General features: G+C 33.0%; 1 protein-coding gene across 1 annotated transcript; it reads left to right on the forward strand.

Moving 5' to 3' along the window:
• Positions 1-4161: 4161 nt before the first annotated feature.
• LOC106780685 (callose synthase 5) lies at positions 4162-18861 on the forward strand. Its single transcript, XM_014668982.2, has 43 exons — positions 4162-4402; positions 4507-4731; positions 4947-5047; positions 6821-6942; positions 7047-7143; positions 7262-7372; positions 7463-7591; positions 7665-7757; positions 7933-8024; positions 8141-8267; positions 8397-8534; positions 8622-8698; positions 8809-8887; positions 8966-9091; positions 9176-9290; positions 9442-9776; positions 9977-10029; positions 10135-10195; positions 10282-10363; positions 10443-10492; positions 10595-10681; positions 10924-11046; positions 11134-11225; positions 11353-11440; positions 11516-11676; positions 12081-12204; positions 12308-12402; positions 12505-12622; positions 12720-12871; positions 13595-13704; positions 13787-13912; positions 13998-14066; positions 14298-14487; positions 14599-14710; positions 14793-14912; positions 14987-15102; positions 15184-15267; positions 15710-15822; positions 15953-16182; positions 16521-17318; positions 17770-17820; positions 17902-18087; positions 18393-18861. Exons 2-43 carry the CDS (start codon positions 4551-4553, stop codon positions 18627-18629), a joined length of 5751 nt encoding a protein of 1916 aa, XP_014524468.1. The 5' UTR covers positions 4162-4402; positions 4507-4550; the 3' UTR covers positions 18630-18861.
• Positions 18862-24640: the final 5779 nt, after the last annotated feature.

Here is a 24640-nt window from a genome sequence, read left to right on the forward strand (position 1 = left end):
GTGTTAGACTTGACTCTTAACCGCAGTTGGTCCTTGAGAGACGACCTAGGGGTCATTCCCTAGCACTAAACTGCATTTAACTGCACATCAAATTTGCATGGGCTGCGACACCCATCAATCACCTACATGTCACAAATTTGGAAAAAGAGAACAGGTTTTAGAACCTAGAGTAGGTGGGATTTGGGAAAAACACATGGAAATTCACATGCAAGCAAATTAGTTGCATGTTTATAGCTCCTAACCGCACAGGAAAGGGGAAGACATTTACCAGTTGGGAACGTTGCTCTTGAAGCCCGGATCACTTGTACAACTTCAGATCAACAAACTAACGGTTCAGTAAATTAAAATGGGGGTGGAGAGGATGTAGAGCAAGGAGGAAGAAACTTTGAAGGAGGAATGATGTTTCAAACAATGGGGAAAAGAAACTTGGAAGATTTAAGTTATTTCACTAAAAAAAATATCACCCATCATCTGTTGACACATGTGCACTTCAACATTTATTTATTTACTATATTTTTTTTTTCAGACTTTTCAATAACAAAAGAAAGAAATAAACTTATAAAAAAAATTTGAAAAGATAAAAATAATGACAAAGAAAATAGGTTGATTTCACTACTTTTTCAAAATAGGATTCATCATTAAATCTAATGATTATTGTTCAATTAATTATTGTCTTAAATTTTCAAATTAATCAATGTAAATTCTCAATTTAAGAATATCCTAAATTAAAAATAAAAACATTGTAGAATAATCATGGTAAATTTAACCAAAGTACATTCTCAATTAAATATTACTATGCCTAATCTCTATTATTTTACCTTTTATATTCAGTGAAAAGCTAATTAATCAAAATAAATTCTTATTAAAGTTTTTACCACTGATCAAAGTAATTGTCAATTATTGACAAAAACCCATTCAATCACATGAAAGTTCCTAACTTTAATCAAAGTAAATTCTCAATTAAAAAAAACAAAACTATTGGACTCACAAGATTGATATGTTATGTAGATTTAACACCATGCTAACTTGTTAGAATGTAAAAATCATTACTTTTACTTGATTAAGAAGCAAAATACATACATAAAAATAGATCACAACAAGAATAAAAAAGAACAAACAAATTTGTTCACTAACCTCATGACTTAACACTCTATGGAATGTATAAATAACATCAAAACGGAAGAATAAAGGGTGAAGAACATGAGACAAGAGAGAGAGGACAAAATTTGAACCCCCTATATTGTGTTTTCCTAAGTTTCTTTATATGGAAATTGGGTTGGGCTTTGTTTCAGGCTTTTCCGTTGTTGTAATATTCTTTATGATAATGTAATCTCCTCCAATTATCTTCTAAATAATCTTCAAGATATATTTGATTGTTGTGGAGATCTAAAAATATTTGAGAAGATATTTGCTAGACTAAAAAAAGATTTGACAAGTATTATCTTTTGATATTTATTGATATAGTTAAATAAGGTAATTATTTAACAATATCAAGTAAAATATCTTAGGATATATTTTCCCCAAATTATCTTCAATCATAAACATTTATCAATTATCAAAATTCTTTTAGTAGAAAAAACAGAGAAAACTACAAGATCTAGTTTTTGTTGTATGTTTCTCCTTGTTGGCTTAACTAAATTTCTTCACTTTTTCATGCTATGCTTGAATTGACTTCTTGTGGTCTTGATTATTTGTTATTCTTGAATATATCTTTAAGGTGTCATGAAACTTTAACCAATTTACTTTTACACCTCAATGAGCACAACTTAGTTGTAGCAGCACTAAAACACCTTAAAACATCCAAAACATTTATTTAACTAAAAGACTATTTTTAACATGTTTTTGTATCTCATGCTAAATAAACTCAATTATAACAAATCCCTAACTAAAATATTCTATTAAAGTACAAAAACCAATTAAGAATCTAATATTAAAGGCCAAATGAGAGCATAAATATTCACTCATCACACGTCCATTAGTTCCACAAGTGAATTCAAAAACAATTTAGATACTCTTTCCTCTTTCCATCTCCGAAACATCTTTTAAGATAAAATCATGTGACAAAACACAGCTCCAATGCGGATAATACCTTGAATAAAGGACATTTGATTTAACGATGTTACTCGACGAACTTGGGATCGAAACATTAGTACCTTTTAAGGAAAAAACCATAATAGAGCACAAACTCCAAAATAGACAATACTTTAGAAGAGAGGTAACCTTAACGATGTCACTCAAACTTAGATTGAAACATTAGTGCCCACAATAAAGTCGTTAACGAGTTTTTAAGACTAATCATCATTTAAAAGTCGAGACCTAAAACAGTTTAAATACTCTGATGTCATTCCTTGGACTTGGAATCAAAATATTGACACTCACCCTAATTTTATGAGGAACCATTAGTTCCTAAGACCCTTCATTAGAAATAAACAATTTTAAATTCCAATTTAAGTAAACATTTAAAAGGGTTTAATTTCTAACGATAAAATTAACAATTTTTTATCATCTTATATTCTTAATAACTGAATTTATTACTTAAGATATAAAAGGAATTGTGATTTATATAAAAATCTAAAACCCTCTTTAAAAAGGAATTATAGTTGATATGATAATAGTGAAATAAAAACAAAAAAAAAAAACAAAATATGTTATTTATAAATTGTGATTTACTATGAGGTTGTCTTTTTGTAGTTAAAAACTAAACCCAAACATACCATACTTATTGATAATTCTATTTATTACACACGTCCTTTTTTAAGTTCATCATTTCAATTATCAAAAATTACTTTTCCAATTAATGATAGAGATGAAATATTGTACAAGATGATAAAACAAGTCTCATGAAAAACGACAAATACTTAATATTCTTAACTTATCGAAATTCAGTGCACTTTGTTCATAGTCTCAAAAGAGACTAACTAGAGTTTTCTAGTAGCATTATAAGGGACTTGTGTTTCAAAATCTAACATTTTCCATAATCAAGACTAATTTAGTTTTTTTTTTTTTAAATATAGTTTATCTCCTACAATAATTTCAGTAACTTCTTGCTCTAGATTGTTGTGACTTTTTTTTTATAAGGTAAGATTTAAGTCAAGGAACTCAACTATATCACTGACAATTTGATGAAGTAGCAAGAAAAAATAGCATAAAAATAAGAAAGCGAAAGTGTATAGTCAAACATTCTTAATACTTAAAATGACCTTTTTTTTTTTTTTTTAATTCCTAGAGAATAGGAATTATATAGAGACAGAAGAGAGAGATTACACTCTCCTTAATAAGGAATTATAATTGGAATAACATATATAATAAAATAATGAAAGGAAAGAAAATAGAAAGAATTATTTATTAACGTGATTTATTATGAGATCATTGTAGTTACAAACTAAATGTTAATTTTATTTATTGCACATATATTATTTGTCTAAAATGTTGAAGCCTTAGGAAAACTTTTGATAAATTAATGATGATGGTAATTATGCAAGATGGTGAGGAAAGTCTCTTGACAAAAATATAAGGAAAAATATTTAATATTATGTATGTAATAAGATTTGGTAAAGTTGAATCTGTATATTTTGAAAACACGATTTCTATACAAAGTTAGGAATGTCAAAAACGAGTTATTACTTATTATACTTTTTTCTAAATCCTTTCACTTTAGTAAAAATAAAAATGTAACACAATATAGCTCTCCATATTTTTTTATCATCTTGGTTGGAGGAGTCTTACTAGGTATTTGTTCTTTGTAATACAGTCAATGAGGAAATATCATTGACTATCAAGATTGATGCTTCTTTTTTAACAACGCTAATTTGGCACTAATTTTTTTTCATTAAAAATATAAAAGTTAACTTGTATTAAAATCATTTTATCTGTATAAAGATTTCAAACAATAGGCAAATAATGTCAAATAACAATTTTTTTTTCCCTCATAGTAATTGATAATTTAAGTAAATTATATGAACTGGATACAGCGGTTTATGGAGTGAAAAAAGTTACAGTAGAGCCATGATAACCGCCATCCCAATAGTAGTCAAGGTGGTTTCAAATGTTTGGTAGTTAGGTTTCTCCCTTTGCTTTGTATCATTTCCTCTTTCTAAAAATTTTACTTCCTTAACAGAAATGCATTGCATCAAGGTGTGATATTTGTTAGTGTAATGACATTATTCGCTAGATAGCAGGATTCCGCTATACCCTCGGTAGTATAAAAGAGAAAAAGAAAGGATACTTTCTTAATTCAAACTCTCTCATATTCATTTTGTGTTGCTTCCGTAAAACTTGTTCTTCCAATCATTTCACTTTCTCCCTCTGCCACGTGTCATCTCCTTCTTCCTCTCTCCTTTTCCTTCATCACCAGCATCCGGCTTCAGCTTCATCTGAAACCTCCTTTCTCCTCTATTCCCAGGTTTTCGTCACCACCGCACTTCAATTTCTTCTCATTTTATACGCTTTATTTTTTATTTTTTTAATGATTAATCGGTTAATTTTGTTCACGTGATATTGTAACAGAGGAGAAAGAGGTAAAGTAGGGAACGTCGAGGTGGTGGGCAACGATGCCCGGTCTGGATGGGGCACCGTACACGCTGACGCGGCGCCCGTCGAGGAGTGGCGCCACGACGTTCTCCACAGAGGTTTTCGACAATGAGGTTGTTCCGTCTGCTCTCGCTTCCATTTCTCCGATTCTCCGAGTCGCCAATGAGATCGAAAGCGAACGCCCTAGGGTTGCTTATCTATGTATGTTGTCGTCAATGTTGCTTAGCTCAGTAGTATTTGACACGGTTTTGCCTGAAAGAGTTTCGCAGCAATTCATACATTGATAATTTTTGCCTATCTCCTTGATAATTTATTACATCTAATATATATTGTTTTATTTAGTAGCAAATTTGTTGTAACGAAATCTTATAGAAAATTGTCTTAATCGCTGAAATTGGTTTGTTGGCTGTTGTAAGGCCGGTTCTATGCTTTCGAGAAGGCGCACAGGTTGGATCAGAGCTCCAGCGGACGTGGTGTGAGGCAGTTTAAGACGCTGCTGTTGCAGCGATTGGAGAGGGTACGTAACTAAATCTTTTCCCTCGCATGTCTCCAACTATCACGTCAAAAAATATATGGCATCATTTTTTAAACTAAAAGTTTAGGTTATTGAAGAAACAGTACTACTTTTTTCTGAAGCAACAGCAAAAAATTATATTATAAGGATTTTCCACAACCTATATTTTAAACCGCATGCCTCCAGTATAAACCATTACAAATAATAATAGATTTATTATAATAATTACCTTATCTGTAATAAACTCTTTCTTTATTATTCTGATATTCGCATCGTATTCCTATTAATAAATTATAACACCATAAAAATATTTAGTAGGAAAAAAAATTTCTATAAATTAAAATTATTTTATGCAAAATTAAAAGAATGAAAATTTCAAAAAACTAAAGAAGAAAACTTTTTGTAAACTAACTTATGTATACTCTAATTTTAATTAAATTATAAATAAACATATTTCATTCTTTTTCTTATTTTTCTCTCTTAAAAATCATTGATATCCCAAACATATATTTTTCACTTATCTCACACAATATGAGAGATTAACTCATAACAAATCAAAGAGTTATAGAAACAATAGTTTTACTTTTACAAGATCATATATAGGTTGGTGAAATAAATTTATTGTTTAACACATTTTATTATAAAAAAAATTTGAAATTACTTATATAAATATAATTATTTGTCTAAAAAAATGGTTTAAATATAATAATATACTTTGAATGAGAAAATTTAATATCTTGAAGACATACCAAATTAGGTTATTCACTTAATTTAACACCTTCGTATTGAAGTAAATTGTATAGAATGCTTAAATCTATATCTGCCATTGTAAGACTTACAAAATTAAGATAAGTAGTTTATTTGAGTCACCATATGCATGAATTGTAGATGTTTTAGCTTATTTAAACTATCAACTATTATAAAATCAATTTAAGTATTATTTTTAAAGTATTTACGAAATATAATTGGTTTCTCACATACTTAACTAGTTACAGTAAATTTTTATATTACTAATATACTTAGATTAAAATTAATAGTAAATAGCTAAAAAAATTTGATGATCAAATACATGCATGTCATGCTATCAAATTGACTTGGTCTCTTAATTGCTTGTTTCAAAGTTTAATTCTTGTATTTTAGTGATGTCCATATTATAGCAGTTACTATGCATTCATGTGGCTTAATTATTAATTATTTCTTTTTGAAGTGAATAATAATAATAATAATAATAATAATAAATAAATAAATAAATAAATCAATAATAATAATAATAAATAATAATAATAATAATAATAATAATAATAATAATGGGTTGGATAAAATCAAAGTCATTATTATTTATCATTATCATCATTATTATTCTTTTATATGATAAACAAATAAGTATATTTTAAAATTGAATTAGAAGTATTGATAATTTTTTATTTTGTTTTATCGTGAACTTTATTAACGAGACATATTCATTTCTCATTAAAAGCGTTTATTATTTATTAATAATATAAATCACAACTCATCCTCTTTCTATTTAAATTATTAGTAGTAGTATGAGCATTATGTGTTTCTAAAAATAAAATTATGAAATTCTATAAGTGAACTCAGCATAAATGTACATAATAATAATAGTAACAACAACAATAATAATAATAATAATAATAATAATAATAATAATAATAAATTAATTTTATTATTATTTTCTCCCTGTTTAAAAGGGAGATAGAAAAAGTTTTACTTTGGTTCTCCAACTCGAGCTCCTCTCACATGATTTCTTGACTCTAGGACAATGCACACAGTCTTGCCCTTCGAGTTAAGAAGACAGATGCAAGGGAAATCCAGGCTTATTATCAGCAATACTATGAGCATTATGTCAGAGCTCTTGACCAAGGAGAACGGGCAGACAGGTAAACTACACGCTCTTTAAGCTTTATGTCTCGTTAAGGACACCTCCTTCGCCTTCATGCTTAACATTATTCTGTATCTACCCCTTTTTTATTTTCAACATTAGAGCACAGCTCGGGAAAGCTTACCAGACAGCTGGGGTGCTTTTTGAAGTTCTTTGTGCCGTTAACAAGACCGAGAAGGTCGAAGAAGTAGCTCCTGAGGTCTGTCTTGATTAATATGTACAGCACAATTTTATTTTCATCTTGTGACAAACGTAGCTTGCCGTATAAGTTTTTTCTGGAAGGGTGTAAATGACAGCAGTAATTTTTGTGCATTCAGATCATTGCTGCTGCAAGAGATGTCCAGGAAAAGACGGAAATATATGCACCTTTCAACATTCTTCCGTTGGACTCAGCAGGGGCTTCTCAGCCAATCATGCAGCTTGAAGAGGTATGTATCCCTTCTGCCGCCATTGATGTTTAGAGTTAGTATTTTGCTTAGCTTTGTACTGAATTCTGTGGTCATGTTTCTGCGTTTTAGATTAAGGCAGCTGTTTCGGCGTTCTGGAATACTCATGGCCTGAATTGGCCAACTTTATTTGAGCAACAAAGGCAGAGAAATGGGGATTTGGATCTGCTTGATTGGCTTAGAGCCATGTTTGGGTTCCAGGTATGATATGATTTAATTCTTCTTGTTTATTGCCCCCTCAATTTGTTAATCTTTTTGGTTTATTTTTGTTCAGAGGGACAACGTCAGGAACCAGAGAGAGCATTTAATTCTACTTCTTGCTAATGCTCACATAAGGCTAAACCCCAAACCTGAGACCCTTAACAAGGTATGTAACTGTATGTCGCCTCTTCTTCTACTTAGCAATTCATTTATAGGTTTAATAGAGATAAACCAGCAATATAGATAACTCCCATCAAAATTATTTAGTTATAGGATAGCCAGCTTTGCTCTTGAGCCTTAGCTAAATTCCACTGTATTTTAATTTTCTTAAACTACTGCAGCTTGATGATCGCGCCATTGATGCAGTGATGAATAAACTGTTTAAGAATTACAAAATGTGGTGCAAATTTTTGGGACGAAGACATAGCTTACGGTAAGATATAACAATTTCTCCTTTACCAAACAATTTTCCTACCTTTTCCTATCAAATTTTTGATAATAAATCTGAAAATATTCATGCTAAAGTGCCTACGGTATTCTTTCATGCAGATACCCTCAAGGTCGTCAAGAGATACAACAAAGGAAGTTACTTTATATGGGCTTGTATCTTCTCATATGGGGTGAAGCATCCAATGTTCGCTTCATGCCAGAGTGTCTTTGCTACATATTTCATAATGTGGGTACATATTTTTCATGTGTTACAATATCTTTTGCCAGAATGTGTTTGCTGATGAATTGTAACGTTTTTATGTTATTTGTTAGTTATTTTTCTGCACGTACTAATAATAGTCAACTACAACTTCAGATGGCGTATGAACTTCATGGTTTATTGGCTGGAAATGTCAGCATTGTTACTGGTGAAAACATCAAACCTTCTTATGGTGGTGGTGATGAGGCATTCTTGCGCAAGGTTATAACTCCTATATACCGAGTAATAGAAAAGGTATGGTTTTTCTGATACTGGATTGTCAACTTACTTGAGATGCTTTTTCTTCTCGGTGATAAGTTACTACCATGCTAATCAATACAGGAAGCCAAGAAGAGCAGACATGGAGCAGCCCCTCACTCAGCCTGGTGCAACTATGATGATCTAAATGAATATTTCTGGTTCGTTTGCCTTTTGGTTTTTAGTTCTTATTGAAACTGACTTCCTTTCGCATCTTTCATGTTTCAGTTATTGCCTTTGTTGTTTTAACTTTGGCTGCATTTGGTTTCAGGTCACCTGATTGCTTTTCTCTGGGATGGCCCATGCGTGATGATGGTGAATTTTTTAGATCAACATTTAATATGACACAGGTATTTATTCTCTTAGAAGTCACTTGCCTGAACTCAAGATATTTATTTAGTCCAATACTTATATGAATTTTATATCAGGGAAGAAAGGGTGTTCAAAAAACATCTGGAAGAACTGGCAAAACAAATTTTGTTGAGACCCGATCATTCTGGAACATCTTCCGCAGCTTTGATCGTCTTTGGACCTTCTATCTGCTAGTTTTGCAGGTATTTGTTTTGAACAGAAGAAATGATTATGTCATCATGTCCCGTTATTGTTGCTCTGAAAAGATCATAGCATTCTTATTGCAGATGATGTTCATTATTGCCTGGGAAGGGATTTCATTGTTGGATATCTTTCAGAAAGAGGTCTTATATAAGCTCTCTAGCATATTCATTACAGCAGCCATTCTGCGCTTACTTCAAAGTATGATACATTGATTCAAGTTTCTCTGTATAATTTATCATACTGTTAACCAGAACTACTAGTTTCAGTAGTTTTCTTTGTTTGCTGGTTTTTGTTTAAGCTAGTAGTTGAAGAAGTGACATCGCATTTGTTCGTTTTTATTTTTATTTAGGTATCTTGGACCTGGCTTTGAACTTTCCAGGCTATCATCGTTGGAGATTCACTGATGTCCTACGAAGTTGTCTCAAAGTCGTTGTTAGCCTTTTCTGGGTTATTGCTCTTCCACTCTTCTATGTGCATTCCTTCAAGGATGCCCCTAACTTTATGAAGGATATGCTTTCCTTTCTTCATAGTATAAAGGGGATTCCACCATTGTATATGTTTGCAGTTGCAGTTTATCTGCTTCCAAATTTACTAGCAGCTGTTCTCTTTCTTTTCCCAATGCTTAGGCGTTGGATTGAAAACTCAGACTGGCACATATTTAGATTTCTCTTATGGTGGTCACAGGTACTTTTGTCTTCTGATTTAACTAATTCTCTTCATTATAAATTGAAATTATTATAGTGGTGTGATGCTTGTTTCAGTGCACTTTATTGTTTCAACGTTGAAATTAATGCATATACCGACCTGATTATAGAAATCAGTTGGAAGCAAATTTTTTGAATCATTGACTAAATTTTAAACATAAATTGATAACCATCATGCAGCCAAGAATATATGTGGGAAGAGGAATGCATGAGAGTCAATTTGCTCTTCTAAAGTGAGTTTCGCAGAATACTATGTTGTCCAGGTTACTTAAGGTTTGTGCTCCAGTAATTTGTTCGAAATTTTTTCATCATCTTTTTTTTTTTTTTTTAAATTTCAGATACACTCTTTTTTGGGTGATTCTTTTGGCTGGTAAATTTTCATTCAGCTTTTTTGTAGAGGTAATTATTATAATGGTTGTTCTTGTTATTTTCTTAATAACGTCTTGTGAATTTGTTGAGCCTCTTTATAACTGTTCTTTCTTCAGATCAAACCTCTGGTTCAGCCAACTAAGGACATAATGAGTATTCGGCATGTTGAATATGCCTGGCATGAATTTTTCCCTGAAGGTTGTTTTCTTCACATATTTTATGAGTCCATAGCAACTTCATGTTAATTTTATTGATCTAGTATTTGTCGTCTACGCAGCTCAAAATAACTATGGTGCAGTTATTGCTCTATGGGCCCCTGTACTTATGGTGCGTATACTATATTTCGTGGTTATACTCACGTGTATCAATCTTTTCGTTTGTTTGGGATAAATTTCAGTGTAAATATCTCAGGTTACATTTTGAATGCAGGTTTATTTCATGGACACTCAAATTTGGTATTCCATCTTTTCAACTATTTGCGGTGGTGTTATTGGAGCTTTTGATCGTCTAGGAGAGGTTACTGTCAATTTATCTTATTTATATATCTGGAGAGAAGTTGCGAATTAGCTATTTTATTGGCTTTCTTTACTTTTGAAAAACATGTATGCATAAAAAAAACTTTAAAGTAAATGCACTTGAATCTCCCTTTTCATTCTATGGAGTTGACATTGGAAAAGTCACGGAATAAAATACATATAGTACTTCAAATCACAATGTTTTACCCACCAGTTGATGCTGTTATCAATTTGCTTACATAGATACGCACTCTGACCATGCTGAGATCGCGGTTCCAATCATTACCTGGTGCATTCAACGCATACTTGGTTCCTACTGACAAGAAGCAGAAGAAGAAATTTTCTTTATCGAAGCGATTTGATGAGGTTTCTATCACATTTTCACTTTGCTGCTAACTGCAGTAAAAATAAATATTACTATTTATCTCCACTTATGTTTCCGTGTTTGTATAGATTTCTGCAAGCAGAAGGAGTGAAGCAGCTAAATTTTCTCAGTTATGGAATGAAGTTATCTGTAGTTTCCGTGAGGAAGATATCATAAGTGATAGGAAAGGCCATAGAACCAAATTCTTTAGTTACCTTTTTTGTCCTAAATCATATCTTCTATTCTTTCTCCTTATTTTGATTTGTGACTCATCACCTACTAAGGACTAAACTATGTTTGCATCACTCCAGGGAGATGGATCTTTTGATGGTTCCATACTCATCAGATTCAAGCTTGAAAACAATTCAGTGGCCACCTTTTCTGCTTGCAAGCAAGGTCTGCGTAATTCAATTTTAATATACTTGAGTTAGTTACTAGTCAGTATAATTGGCTCACTGTCTACATTTGCAGATTCCTATAGCACTGGACATGGCAGCTCAATTTCGAGGAAAGGACTTCGATCTTTGGAAGCGCATATGTGCAGATGAATATATGAAGTGTGCTGTAATTGAATGCTATGAATCATTTAAAAACATCCTGCATGCTTTGATAGTAGGAGAAGCTGAAATGAGGTAGCTTTCAGTATCTACCTCTATAGATGTTTGTCCATTTTCGTTTACAGTTCATACAAGAAGCATTTTCAATGTAAGATTATAACTAATCCGAACCATGTTTTTTTTTTTCTTTTTTTTTTTTTTTTTTTGTGTAGCAAAACTGTGATCCAGTTTCATTAGCATTCTCTCCAGCTTTCTTTTCCCAAGTTTTTGTTTTGTGAAGACTATAAATTTGGCTCTTACTGTTTCTAATTCACGAAAGCAATTAGTCTAGTTTGACGTGCATATACTTTTCATTTATTTATCTATTTATATTTGAACTCTGTCTGGGTAACTGACTCGAGATAAACGAATGAACATATGGTTCACTCCATTAAAATGTATGTCATTATCATTAGGCTTAATTCTTTGTGATGCAACAGGACAATCTCTGTCATCATTAAGGAAGTTGAAAACAGCATCTATAAGAATACACTTCTCACAAATTTCCGAATGGGGTTTTTGCCTTCCCTTTGTAAGAAGTTTGTGGAGCTTGTGGAAATCTTGGTGAGTTGTATAAAGAAAACTAATCATACATAACCTTTGTTGTCTTAAAGGGTTTCTTGTAACTGTCTTGTTTGTATGCTTACTTATTCTTTTCTGGTTACAGAAAGATGCAGATGCATCCAAACAAGGTACAGTGGTGGTCTTATTGCAAGACATGTTAGAAGTTTTTATACGTGATATGGTGGTAAATGAGAACAGGTTGGTTAACTTGACTGCACTGAATTTGGAATATAATAATTCGTATATGTTTCTTCCATTAATAACAATAATGTGTGTTTTTCATGTTGTGATGTTCATCAGTGAATTGGCAGAACTTTACCATAGTAGTAAGGATACTGGACGGCAACTTTTTGCTGGTACAGATGCAAAACCAGCTGTATTATTCCCTCCTGTAGTTACAGCACAATGGGACGAACAGGTAATAATGTATTATTATTATTATTATCGTTTACAGTTTCCGTTATTATTAGATTTTCAGATACTTCTGTGACTTACGAATAATTTTGGATTTTCAGATTAGACGTCTTTATTTACTTTTGACGGTGAAGGAATCTGCCATTGAGGTTCCAACAAATCTCGAAGCACGCAGAAGGATTGCATTCTTCACCAATTCATTGTTCATGGATATGCCACGTGCTCCACGAGTCCGCAAAATGCTATCCTTCAGGTTAGTTGAAGACTGGATTTGCTGAAATGCTTGAGTGCAGAACACTCAGCATGAATATTTCTAAGACTAAGAATAATGATACTTAGAGAACATTTTTTTTACAGCATTTGAACATCATCGTGTCATTCTGTGATTGGTCCAAAATTACTTCACAATCAATAATAATCATAAATACTATCATGGACCAATCACAGAATAACACGTAGGTGATATTCAAATATTGTAAAAAAAATGTTGTAAGTATCATTATCCTATCTCGAAATGAGTTCCATTTATGGGCAAATAAAATAAAATAAAATAAATGTAACTCCCTAGGAAAATAATAAGTCACTATCGGTGGTCTATTCATCTATCTATGGTCTATTAATCTATCTAGACATTAGTTCCCTTGAAATAGAATCCATTTCCAATAAGGTCTGATGCTTGGTTTTTGTACAGAACTTGTGGCCATTAATATGTATATGCAAATGTCATGTCATGTATAATAAATTGCAGGAACACCATCCTTTCTGCTAACTTTCATATTGAATATTTAAATCCTTCCAGAGTTTAGAGAATATGTGATCATCGGGGTTAATCTCGTAATTCTTATTACACAAATTATCTTTCCCTGGTTTATTGAATATTTACTTGTAAAGCAATTTGGAACGCATTGGTGTTGAACCGGATGTGTTCCGAAGTTGTTTTGAGCTTATAAATAGCATTTTGCTTTTTTATTTGCAGTGTCTTAACTCCGTACTACAGTGAAGAGACTGTCTACTCGAAGAATGATCTTGAGGTTGAAAATGAAGATGGCGTGTCTATCATATATTACCTGCAAAAGATCTACCCTGGTGTGTAACAACTATCACTATATATCTTGACTGTAATTTGCTAGTAGCAAAAGGACTGGCTAAATTGTAGTTATCTTACCAGATGAGTGGAACAACTTCATGGAACGTCTTGGTTGTAAAAAAGATAGTGAGATATGGGAGAAAGATGAACACATATTACAGCTACGTCACTGGGCCTCGTTACGAGGACAAACTCTTAGCAGGACAGGTGACATTGACTTCTACCCTCTTCATCCCCACAAACAGGATTTGGTGATTAACATTTTCCCTCTCATACGTGTTCATTAATGCAGTTAGGGGAATGATGTACTACCGGCGGGCTATTAAGCTTCAGGCTTTTCTTGATATGGCAAATGAAAAGGGTAAATGCGATTCTCTTCTATTCTTAGCTATTTAGCTTAGTCTAGTTGCTTGCTACTGTGGCAATGGCAAGCTTGTGTTCTATAGTTTTTTGAAATCCAGGGCCAGGGTTTATACATAACTATCACTTATATGAAATTTATTACTTACTATATTCTTCATGGTGATAGACAAAAAGGTAGTTATCTACAAAAAATAGATTATTCTATGGTTTTATGTTATCTTGTGGGCAGAGATACTTGATGGATATAAAGCTGTTACTGTCCCGTCCGAGGAAGATAGAAAGAGCCATAGGTCCTTATATGCTAGTTTAGAGGCCGTTGCAGACATGAAATTTACATACGTCGCAACCTGTCAGAACTATGGGAATCAGAAGCGTAATGGAGATCGCCGTGCGACAGACATTCTGAATTTGATGGTTAAGTATGTTCTCCAATTCATGAATTGAACTTAGTTCAAATGCAATTCATATTTGCCTTTGGCTTCTGAAGTCCACTTGATTTAAGAATATAATATCGGGTTCTTCATTTGTAGCAATCCCTCACTTCGTGTGGCTTATATTGATGAAGTTGAAGAAAGAGAGGGAGGGAGAGTTCAGAAAGTTTATTACTCTGTACTAATCAAAGCTGTGGACAATCTTGACCAAGTAAATTCATAACGATTTGGGATGCAATTTAATTAATTTGTGGTTAACATAGAAATGAAGGTTTTTTTTATTTTTTCTGAAGGAAATATTTCGAATAAAACTACCGGGTCCAGCAAAGATAGGGGAAGGGAAGCCTGAGAATCAAAATCATGCCATCATTTTTACAAGAGGCGAAGCTCTTCAGACTATTGACATGAACCAGGTAAAAATTATAAACATTTTGTAAGTGGAAAACGTTGTAAACTTTGACCTGTTGATACGGTGCAAATTTCTTAGGACAATTACTTGGAAGAAGCTTTAAAAATGCGCAATCTTTTGGAAGAGTTTAATGAAGATCATGGGGTGCGACGACCTACAATATTAGGTGTACGTGAACACATCTTTACTGGCAGGTCTGATGAATTTTATTCGCATACAGTGAGCATTCTGTCATGTTAAGTTACCATATTGCTTAATTTTATCACCTGCTACAGTGTCTCTTCCTTGGCTTGGTTTATGTCAAATCAAGAAACAAGCTTTGTCACAATTGGTCAAAGAGTTCTTGCAAGACCACTGAAGTAAGTTTCTCTCTAGTGATTTAATGAAATGGTTGAGTTGTTAGTACCTCTTTAACTTCTAGAATAAATCAGGAACCTCCTGCAGAACAATTGGCTAAAACATTATGTCACCCAAGTTAAAGCAGTGATTTTATTTTCTGCTGACCCAAAAAAGAAAAAAATAGTGATTTTATTTAGAAGGGAAATACAAGTAATATAAATGTTTACTTTCAAGTTAAGTATTATTCAAATGATACTTTTATGAATTTTGCTTATTTCTTTCTTCTCCCCTCTATTTTGCTCTTGTTGTTTGAGTGTCATAGCCCCATGTTTCAATTTTCGAAGACAATAATTAGTGAACTCTCAAATTTTACTTTGGCATATTTTCTGCTATTGTTGCAAGACAATTATTAGAATGAACGAGGATAATTTTGTGGCTTATATTAGATTTCTTCAATTCTAGGGTGCGATTCCACTACGGTCATCCAGATGTTTTTGATAGAATTTTCCACATAACTCGAGGAGGATTTAGCAAGGCTTCTTGTGGAATCAATTTGAGCGAGGATATTTTTGCTGGTACCATTCTTGAAACATCTTTCTTTGTACTGACATTTGATATTTCCTTTTGGGCATCATATATTTTTTTTGGGTACATTGATCATGTGCTTTTTTTGATACGCTTCATCATATGTTTTTGCCTATGCAGGATTCAACTCCATACTAAGACGCGGAAATATCACTCATCATGAATACATCCAATGCGGAAAGGGTAGAGATGTTGGGCTCAATCAAATCTCACTTTTTGAAGCAAAAGTGGCTTGTGGTAACGGAGAACAGACATTAAGCAGAGATATCTACAGACTGGGGCATCGTTTTGACTTTTTCCGCATGCTATCATGCTATTTCACGACCATTGGATTTTATATAAGTTCAATGGTAATGGCTAATGCATTAAGAATATTACAAAAACAGCACTTGCTTTTGACATTGAAATTAAACTAACACTAACCGTGTATTTAAAAACAAATAAATTCTAATATCATTAATGCATGCGCAAATTAATCTCTTATCACACGAACACTAAATCATTTGTGTGCTTCCCCCAAAATGAAAACCTGACAGAGTATTGTTACAGTGAGAACTGACAATTCGTAATTTAAGGGAAGCTATTTAATTTGTCTTAGCTATATATCTATTTAAATGTCTTTGTATTTCCTTTTCTTGATTTTGCAACTCTGCATATGCAAGTAAATCTTTCTTTTTTTTATTCGTAGATTGTGGTCCTCACATGTTATGCATTCCTATATGGAAAACTATACCTGTCTTTGAGTGGATTTGAGGCTGAAATAGTAAAGTTGGCCAAGAGAAGGGGAAATGAACCGCTAAAGGCAGCATTAGCTTCCCAGTCCCTTGTTCAAATAGGAATCGTAATGACTTTGCCCATGTTCATGGAAATTGGACTAGAGAGAGGGTTCAGAACGGCTATAGGGGATCTCATAATAATGCAGTTGCAGCTAGCACCTGTTTTCTTCACTTTCTCCCTAGGGACAAAGCTGCACTATTTTGGGCGCACTCTTCTGCATGGAGGGGCAAAGTATAGAGCAACTGGCCGTGGTTTTGTTGTTCGCCATGAGAAATTTGCTGAAAATTACAGGATGTACTCTAGAAGCCACTTTGTTAAAGGGATTGAGCTCGCAATTTTGCTCATATGTTATTGGATTTATGGATCAGCCGCACCAGATTCAACAACATTTGGCCTTCTGTCGTGGTCAATGTGGTTTTTGGTCTGCTCATTCTTGTTTTCACCTTTCCTTTTCAATCCATCAGGGTTTGAATGGCAGAAGATAGTTGAGGACTGGGATGATTGGCAAAAGTGGATAAGTATTCGAGGTGGTATTGGTGTTCCTTCAAACAAGAGTTGGGAGTCATGGTGGAATGAAGAACAGGAACATCTGCAGAACACTGGGTTTCTGGGGCGTTTATGTGAGATTATTCTTGACCTGCGTTTCTTTGTCTATCAATATGGAATTGTGTATCATCTCAATGTAGCCAGAGGTGACAAGAGCATCTTGGTAATTATGCTTGCTAATTTGATTTCATTTTATGTTTTCATGTCTGGAACCACACAACAGGGTTTAACTTATTTATCACCAATTTCTATACTACTAACTCCGGTAATTGAGGGTGAGTGAAGTGTTGTTAACTCAGATGAGACAAAGTAATATTGGGTAATCAACTACCAAAAACTAGCTAAACATTCTATTCTATGTAGGACTTCAAACTATTCATAATACTCAAATTCTTATCACAATCCCTTAAATATAGGAGAATTTAGCCCTCTTCTAAATACCATGACATTACAGATCACTATCTCCTCTCCCCTCTGCCAAAAACAATAAAATAAAATAATATTAGAAATGCCATATATATATATATATATATATATATATATATATATATATATAGAGAGAGAGAGAGAGAGAGAGAGAGAGAGAAGTTTTCTGACTTAAATTTTCTCTTCAGGTTTATGCTTTGTCCTGGATAGTGATGGTAGCTGTCATGATTATTCTTAAGGTTGGTATCATGTGATAAAAAAAAGTTCTTTCTGCAAGTTCTTTATAATGATCTTATTAATTTTTGACAATTGAACTTCAGATTGTGTCCATGGGTAGAAAGCAGTTCAGCGCAGACTTCCAGTTGATGTTTCGTCTTGTCAAATTGTTTCTGTTCATGGGAGCCATTGTTGTTCTAAGTTTAATGTTTACTCTGCTAAGTCTTACAGTTGGAGACATATTTGCGAGCCTCCTAGCCTTTTTGCCAACAGCATGGGCACTTATTCAGGTTCGTGCTTAGAGGTCTTGGCCTCTTACTTCGGTTCGTTTCTTATTTTATCATGTGAAATATACATAAAACTTAAATACACATTTGATCATATATCGGAACCTTGGAAAATTTGTAGGTGCCTGTTTAGTAAATATGTCTGGTGTGTTTCATCTGTCTGACTTGAATATTATGGTTCGGTCATCATGGCAGAGTCTAACTCGATTAATTGTTATACTCTTAAATATTATATCACAAGTCATGTATAAGAAGAAAAAAGTTAGTGTAAAGTCGGTTCTTTCTGATTGGTGTTATATATTGTGCAGATAGCACAAGCATGCAGACCATTCGTGAAGGGCATTGGAATGTGGGGGTCTGTGAAAGCTTTAGCAAGAGGCTACGAATACTTGATGGGAGTGGTTATTTTTGCTCCGGTGGCCATATTGGCATGGTTCCCATTTGTTTCAGAATTCCAAACTAGGCTGCTGTTCAACCAAGCATTCAGCCGAGGGCTTCAAATCCAGCGCATTCTGGCCGGCGGCAAGAAGGATAAGAAGAACTGATAACCCTTTAGCTCTTTGTTACAATCGCAGGCACACTAGGACAGGTTTTTATGGAATATATACTTGCGTATGTACTTTCTGCATACATCAGTATACTATCAAATTCCTAAATCTGGCTCTGCATGTTTGTTAGTGGATACGTGCGGATAACAAAACTATATCCAAATTCCATACTACTGAAATTGTGTTGAATGCCCTTGATTTTACTCACATTGAAAATAAATGTAACATCTCAAGCTAACTTTATCCTTAAATTTTCTATATTTTTATTAATTATATCACAATTTAACTTTATTAATTGTGAAGGATAAGTTACCCACGTCCTATTTAATATCAATAACGACATTATCTGCAATAAAGTAACATTGATTGCATATTTATTAATTTCACTCAATTTTTTTACTCAAAGGTCTGACTACTCAGAATGTACACTTCATTTTCATTATTGTTCATGAAATCAAATGTTCTAAGTTTTCTTTAAGATTTTGAAATATATAATATAATATAATCTAAGTTGATTTTCTCAAAGGAAGCATTTATTATATTCAATCTTTAATATCTTTTTATATACATATTAATTTGGAATTTAAAAATTTAAAACTGCAAAAAAGAAAGAAATTTAAGTACAGAAAATGATAAAGATGCAAACAAAATCACTCTACATATTGTATTTTATGTGAGTGAATTTCCTTTGATCCTATCCATTATGACTTTAATATAATTGACTAATCAAATATAATTTGGATACTTGGGTATCTTGTGACCGGTAGAATTTGCATGTCGTCTGTTGAATATCTTATAAAGGTTAAGCTATTTATCGAAAACTGAGGATTGCATCCCAAACGAGTAAGCTCAATACGTCATTCATATATTGAATACCGATGGTCGAACGTCGAGTACTATGCTTTCCCAACCAAAGACTAAGTGTCATCTAATGATAGATGCGTTTTTCACTGAAGTCGAGTGCCGCCTACCGGGAGCTATCCCTGTCTGTCGAAGACATCAACATATTATGTAACTTAACCAAAACTGGCTACATATCACCACACGTAAAATGGCTATTAGGCCAATGGACTAATGGACCCATAATCGAGACTCATCCAAGTAAGGGTCCACGATTAGTAAAATACTTCTATAAATATTACTTTAAACAAGTTTTGACTTCACTTTTGCATTAATCATACTTTGACCAGAATCTGAGTTAGAATATTGAGTTGAGCATTGGAGAATCTTTTGCAGGCATCTCACCCATTCATTTTGTAGAGGACAAGTACCGAGAAAGCAAAGGAGTTTTGGAGGACTAGTACTAAGTAAAGGAAGTTCATGAACTTTGTAGAGTACCTTCGGCTCTTTGTAATGCAAATAGTTATATCATATATCTTTAAAGTGAAGAATAATTAATGGATTCAATTAATCAATTAAATAATTTATATGAATTAAATTAAAATATCATTCAATTCAATCTATACTTAATCATCAAATCACAATTCAATATATTCCTAATTAGATAAACACAATTTACAATCAAGAGCAAAACTGATATTAGTGAAACTCTAAGAAAGAAAATAACTAGTCTAAATTCAATTCAATTTATTTGACATTGACTGTATTAATTGATCCTTAAGATTTAGTCATCCATGGACGAAAAACACCAAACAAACTTTAGAAAAGAAGAAAGGAGAAGAGGAAAAGTAAAAAAAAAAAAGAAAATAAAAAGATGAAGAGATAATTCCTAAAACTCTAAAACTTAGTAAAAATAATTTGTGTGTATTAGTTTAAAACGGTTATTTAAATTCTCTAAAACTACGTCAAATATGGGTTTAATGTGGACTCTAATTAAGTCCATCCGTCTAACTATACAAAATTAAGTTAATACAAACAAAATCTAATCACCATGGACTCTTCAACGAAATCTCAACAAATACGCATCAACTTCAAAAGAAAAAATCATACAAAATAGCAAAATAATTAAAAATCTAGCAAACCATATATCAATTTTAAATCCCTTGAAAATGTAAAATCCAATGAAACTCAAATCAACCAAGAATAATATCTAAACAAAAAAAGTTTATGACCATAAAAGTTAACAAAAATCTTGACTTGATACTACTAAAATTATTAATTTTAAGAGGAGGTTTTTTCTGGAGGTTTTCGAAAACCCCAATTCATTCTGGCGGTTCATGCTTAAAACCGCATGTATCTTTTTTTTTTTTAATTTCTGACGGCTACTAACAGAACAGTCCCTGATATATATTTTTATTTTAGAATAATTTTTTGACTGTCTTTAATATCAGAAAAGCTTTTCCCGCACCTTCGTTTCTAATTCTCTAAGCCCTAGCTAATCCCCTTTCTCCTAAGCTTTCATTTCTTCCGCTGTTGTGTTCATCATAATTTTTCCCTATCATGCCCGTTGCGTTCGTGTTTGCCTCTGTTTTGTCTCTTCCAAAAGTACTTATACCACAAATCTGGTCTTATACCCCTACTTGGACTGAGCCTTGGTCAAGGCGAAGAGATCGAGGCGACGAGATTGAGGCGGCGAGGTATGTTCCCTGATATTTTCATCTTTTCTCTTCAATCAGATTATTCTCTTTGCGTTCTTTTTCTCTTGTCTGAGCCTTCATTCCTAATACTTCCTAGTTCCTCTCCTTCCTCTTTTACTCTAACCTAATCTTCATTTTTATCACTAAAACTCTAATACAATGTTCATTTTTAGTTGTAGTGACTTCATTATATCTTTATTTTTCACTCTAACCTATTCTTCATCTTTTCTAAAGATCATCTCCTTCAGGTTCGTGATTCTAATATTTCTGCCATGTTATCAGTGTGAAATATATGTTTGTGTCTTTGTATCACAATGAGTTGTGTATATTCATTGCATCCTTTTTCTGAAAATAGGTTAACCATTCAAATATTATAAACTCTTTATTCAATAAATATACTTCCTACAATGGTGTTTGTCTGATTCTTGTTTATTAATTAGAAGTTGTTAAGTTTGATGAGTTGTTAAGTTGTCTGATATCAAATATTTTTCTTTCTTGTCATTTGAAGTTATTGATGAAATCTGAGAGAGATAACCGCTTCTTTACAATGCCTGCTCTTTTTACTGAAGATTGCCACTACTATGTCCTCAAATTAAATATCAATTTGTAAGATACTGCGCATTATTACTAAAGATAAAGATACCAAGACTTTTTCTAAACTGATTTGATTCCAATCTTATCACAGAAAGGCTATAGTCGTATAGAATTAAACTAATATTGTTTTCAATTCCCTTTTTCTAAAGAGAACTATATGATAATGTTTGGCCATGACAACTAGATCATTTGTAAGATTTATAAATGTATTCTTAACTTTAAATTGATTGAACTTTTCTGGCCTATCCAAATTTTTAATTGATTGTTAAGATCCATCGATATGTTACTTTACTATACTTTGCATCAACCACAGAACTGTAATGAAATTTCAGGCATGAATGAAACATGTGATTGGTGGTGAATAGACCTTGAATTACTTGCTGAACTTAACTCATATCTACGTGTCTTTAAAACTATAATAATACTGTGCATTTGCTGAAGCGTCCCGATATTTTGACACCACTTTTTTAACACCATTTTGACACTGCCACTATCGTCACGACATTGGATGTTTTTTTAAAAAAAAAATTGAAAATTTGACGTTAGAATGGTTGGGGGATTTTGAATTTTAGGTTTCCCTTTTCACCCTTATCCTTGTTTCATCATATTTACCCATTCCTTTTGGTTTCTTCTCATTTCTCCATCTTCGGTCTCACTATCCTCGCCCCTTCCTTTTTTACAGCGTCAGATCTCATTGTCACCATCTTGTGTTGGCTATGTTGGACGGTTTCATTATTGCATCTGTTGTGTTCGCGGTCTTGTGTTCGCGGTGTTATGTGTGTCTTCGACGAGCCATGGATGCTTCCACTCAGCACGGTCCTTCGACGAGCAAGGTAAGTTTGTTCTTCCTTTCGTCCGTTTTGTTTGTGGGTATTTGGTGGTTCTTTCCTTCCTTGGTCCATTTTTTTTTTGGGTATTTCCTTGTTCGTTTTGGGTTCCTTCAACGAATAAGGTAAATTTGTTCTTCGTAGTCCCTTTTCCAAAGGGAAAAATGGGCTTTCCCTTTTCCCTTATGTATTAATTTTGTAGTTGTTTTTGTTTTAGGGTTTTGAATTTTTTTGTTGTTTCGTCTGTGGTTGATGCAGTTGATGGTTCGATACTCCTTTTCCACCAACTATATTTCAACTTTGAACAAGCAATTGACACAGGAGCACCGGTTAGTGATTTCTGGGACTCTTTTTCGTTGGTTCCTAGATTTGAGTCCTAAAGTTAGACTAGCGAGGAATATATTGAGTCAATTAGTGTTGAAGTGGGTTGATTCGACTTGTTTTTTTTTAATCGGAGATAAACTAGTCCCTATGACTGACAAGGACTTTTGTTTAGGTCTGGGGTTGAGTACAGATGGTAAGGATTTGAACTTCAAAGAAAATTATAAACGAAGTTCATGTGTTAAATATGTAGGCAAAGACACAAAAGATTTGGACTTGGTTTACAAATGTATGATAAGGAAACGTAAGAAGAAGATTCCTTGTTCTGAGTTTTGTAGCTTGTATATATTAGTTGGGATATCTGAGTTATTATTTCCCAATCGTAGTGGAAGAGTGTTTTCACTTTTGTTTGAAATTGTAGATAATTTAAGTGGTTTGGGTAATTTTTGTTGGGGTAGTTTAGTGTACCGTTATTTGGTATGTAGTTTGTGCTATGCTTCAGATGGTTTGAAGAAGGGAAGAGGCACAAGCAACGTTTATGTCGACGGTTGCACTTACATGCTGAAGGTAATTTGAGTTAATTCATTTCTTGTCATGGGTTGTGGCTTGAATTGTATTTTTGAGTAACGGTTATGATGATGAATTTTTGTTTAGGTATGATTTTGTGAGAATTTTATACCTCCCAAAGGTTAAATAGAAAATTTTATTAGAATATTGCATTGGATGAATGTACATTTGGGAGAAAACGTCGTGAAAGGAGCTTTGGAGAGTAATGTGGTATGACCTTTATTGTTTGGGTGATTTATGTTATCATATATGTCTTCCTCGTATGATATGATTTGTTGAATTTCAGGTTCATCATGATGTTGATGTTGGTACAATGAAGGATAACAAGGATGACCAACCAAGCCCAAAAATGAAAGATGACAAGCCATCATCAAAGAAGCTATTGAAACGAAAACTCAAAGAGAGTGTAATGCGTACCATAGAGCATCAACAATATCTAGTTCAAGAGCTTAAAAGGAAGGTTGTTGTCTTGGAGCAAGAGGTTATTTATGAGAAAGCTAGACGAAGAAGAACAGAGGATGGTGGACATAGTGTACCACCTGAAGAACCTTCCATCTCCCCAGGAGGCATGTCCACTGATCCAGCTCCAATGAAGACTTTTGTCAGGATGGGGTCACGAAGGCGTTACAAGAGCAGAGCTCTTAGGACTCCTTACATTGGATCTCTTAGAATAAAAAATGTGTGACATTATTATAGGTTTGTTGAGAGATTTTAATATATAATTAGTCTTAGTCTTACTATTGAGAGATGTTTTGTAATTTGAATTGTAATTACTGTTTCATTGAACTTTCCTTGTTTGACATATTATTACAGTTAAATGAAGGTTTAAACCTCTTTTTGGTCCCTAAGTTATGAGCGGATATTCAGTTTAGTCCCCGCTTTTAAAAATGTAAATCTTTGATTCCTAAGTTATAAAAAATATATCAAAAGAGTCCTTTTTTTATGTTCATGGTCAAAGTACAAAGAGCAATCTAAAGTGTTGTTATTATTAAGAAACAAATCAGAGCAATATAAAGATGTAGAAGTTGTTAAGAAACAACCAAAAACAGTATTTCAAGTCAAAAAAGGACTCATTTGATACATTTTTTTATAACTTAGGGACCAAAGATTTACATTTTTAAAAACGGGGACTAAACTGAACATCCGCTTATAACTTAGGGAC

This window comes from Vigna radiata, unplaced genomic scaffold (assembly GCF_000741045.1).
Source record: "Vigna radiata var. radiata cultivar VC1973A unplaced genomic scaffold, Vradiata_ver6 scaffold_51, whole genome shotgun sequence".
Taxonomy (NCBI): domain Eukaryota; kingdom Viridiplantae; phylum Streptophyta; class Magnoliopsida; order Fabales; family Fabaceae; genus Vigna; species Vigna radiata.

Coding starts and splice junctions, on each gene's coding strand:
- LOC106780685 (XM_014668982.2), top strand. CDS start 4,551: ATGCCCGGTCTGGATGGGGCACCGTACACGCTGACGCGGCGCCCGTCG. Junction 4,732..4,946: donor CCCTAGGGTTGCTTATCTAT/GTATGTTGTCGT, acceptor GGCTGTTGTAAG/GCCGGTTCTATGCTTTCGAG. Junction 15,268..15,709: donor GTTCTTGCAAGACCACTGAA/GTAAGTTTCTCT, acceptor CTTCAATTCTAG/GGTGCGATTCCACTACGGTC.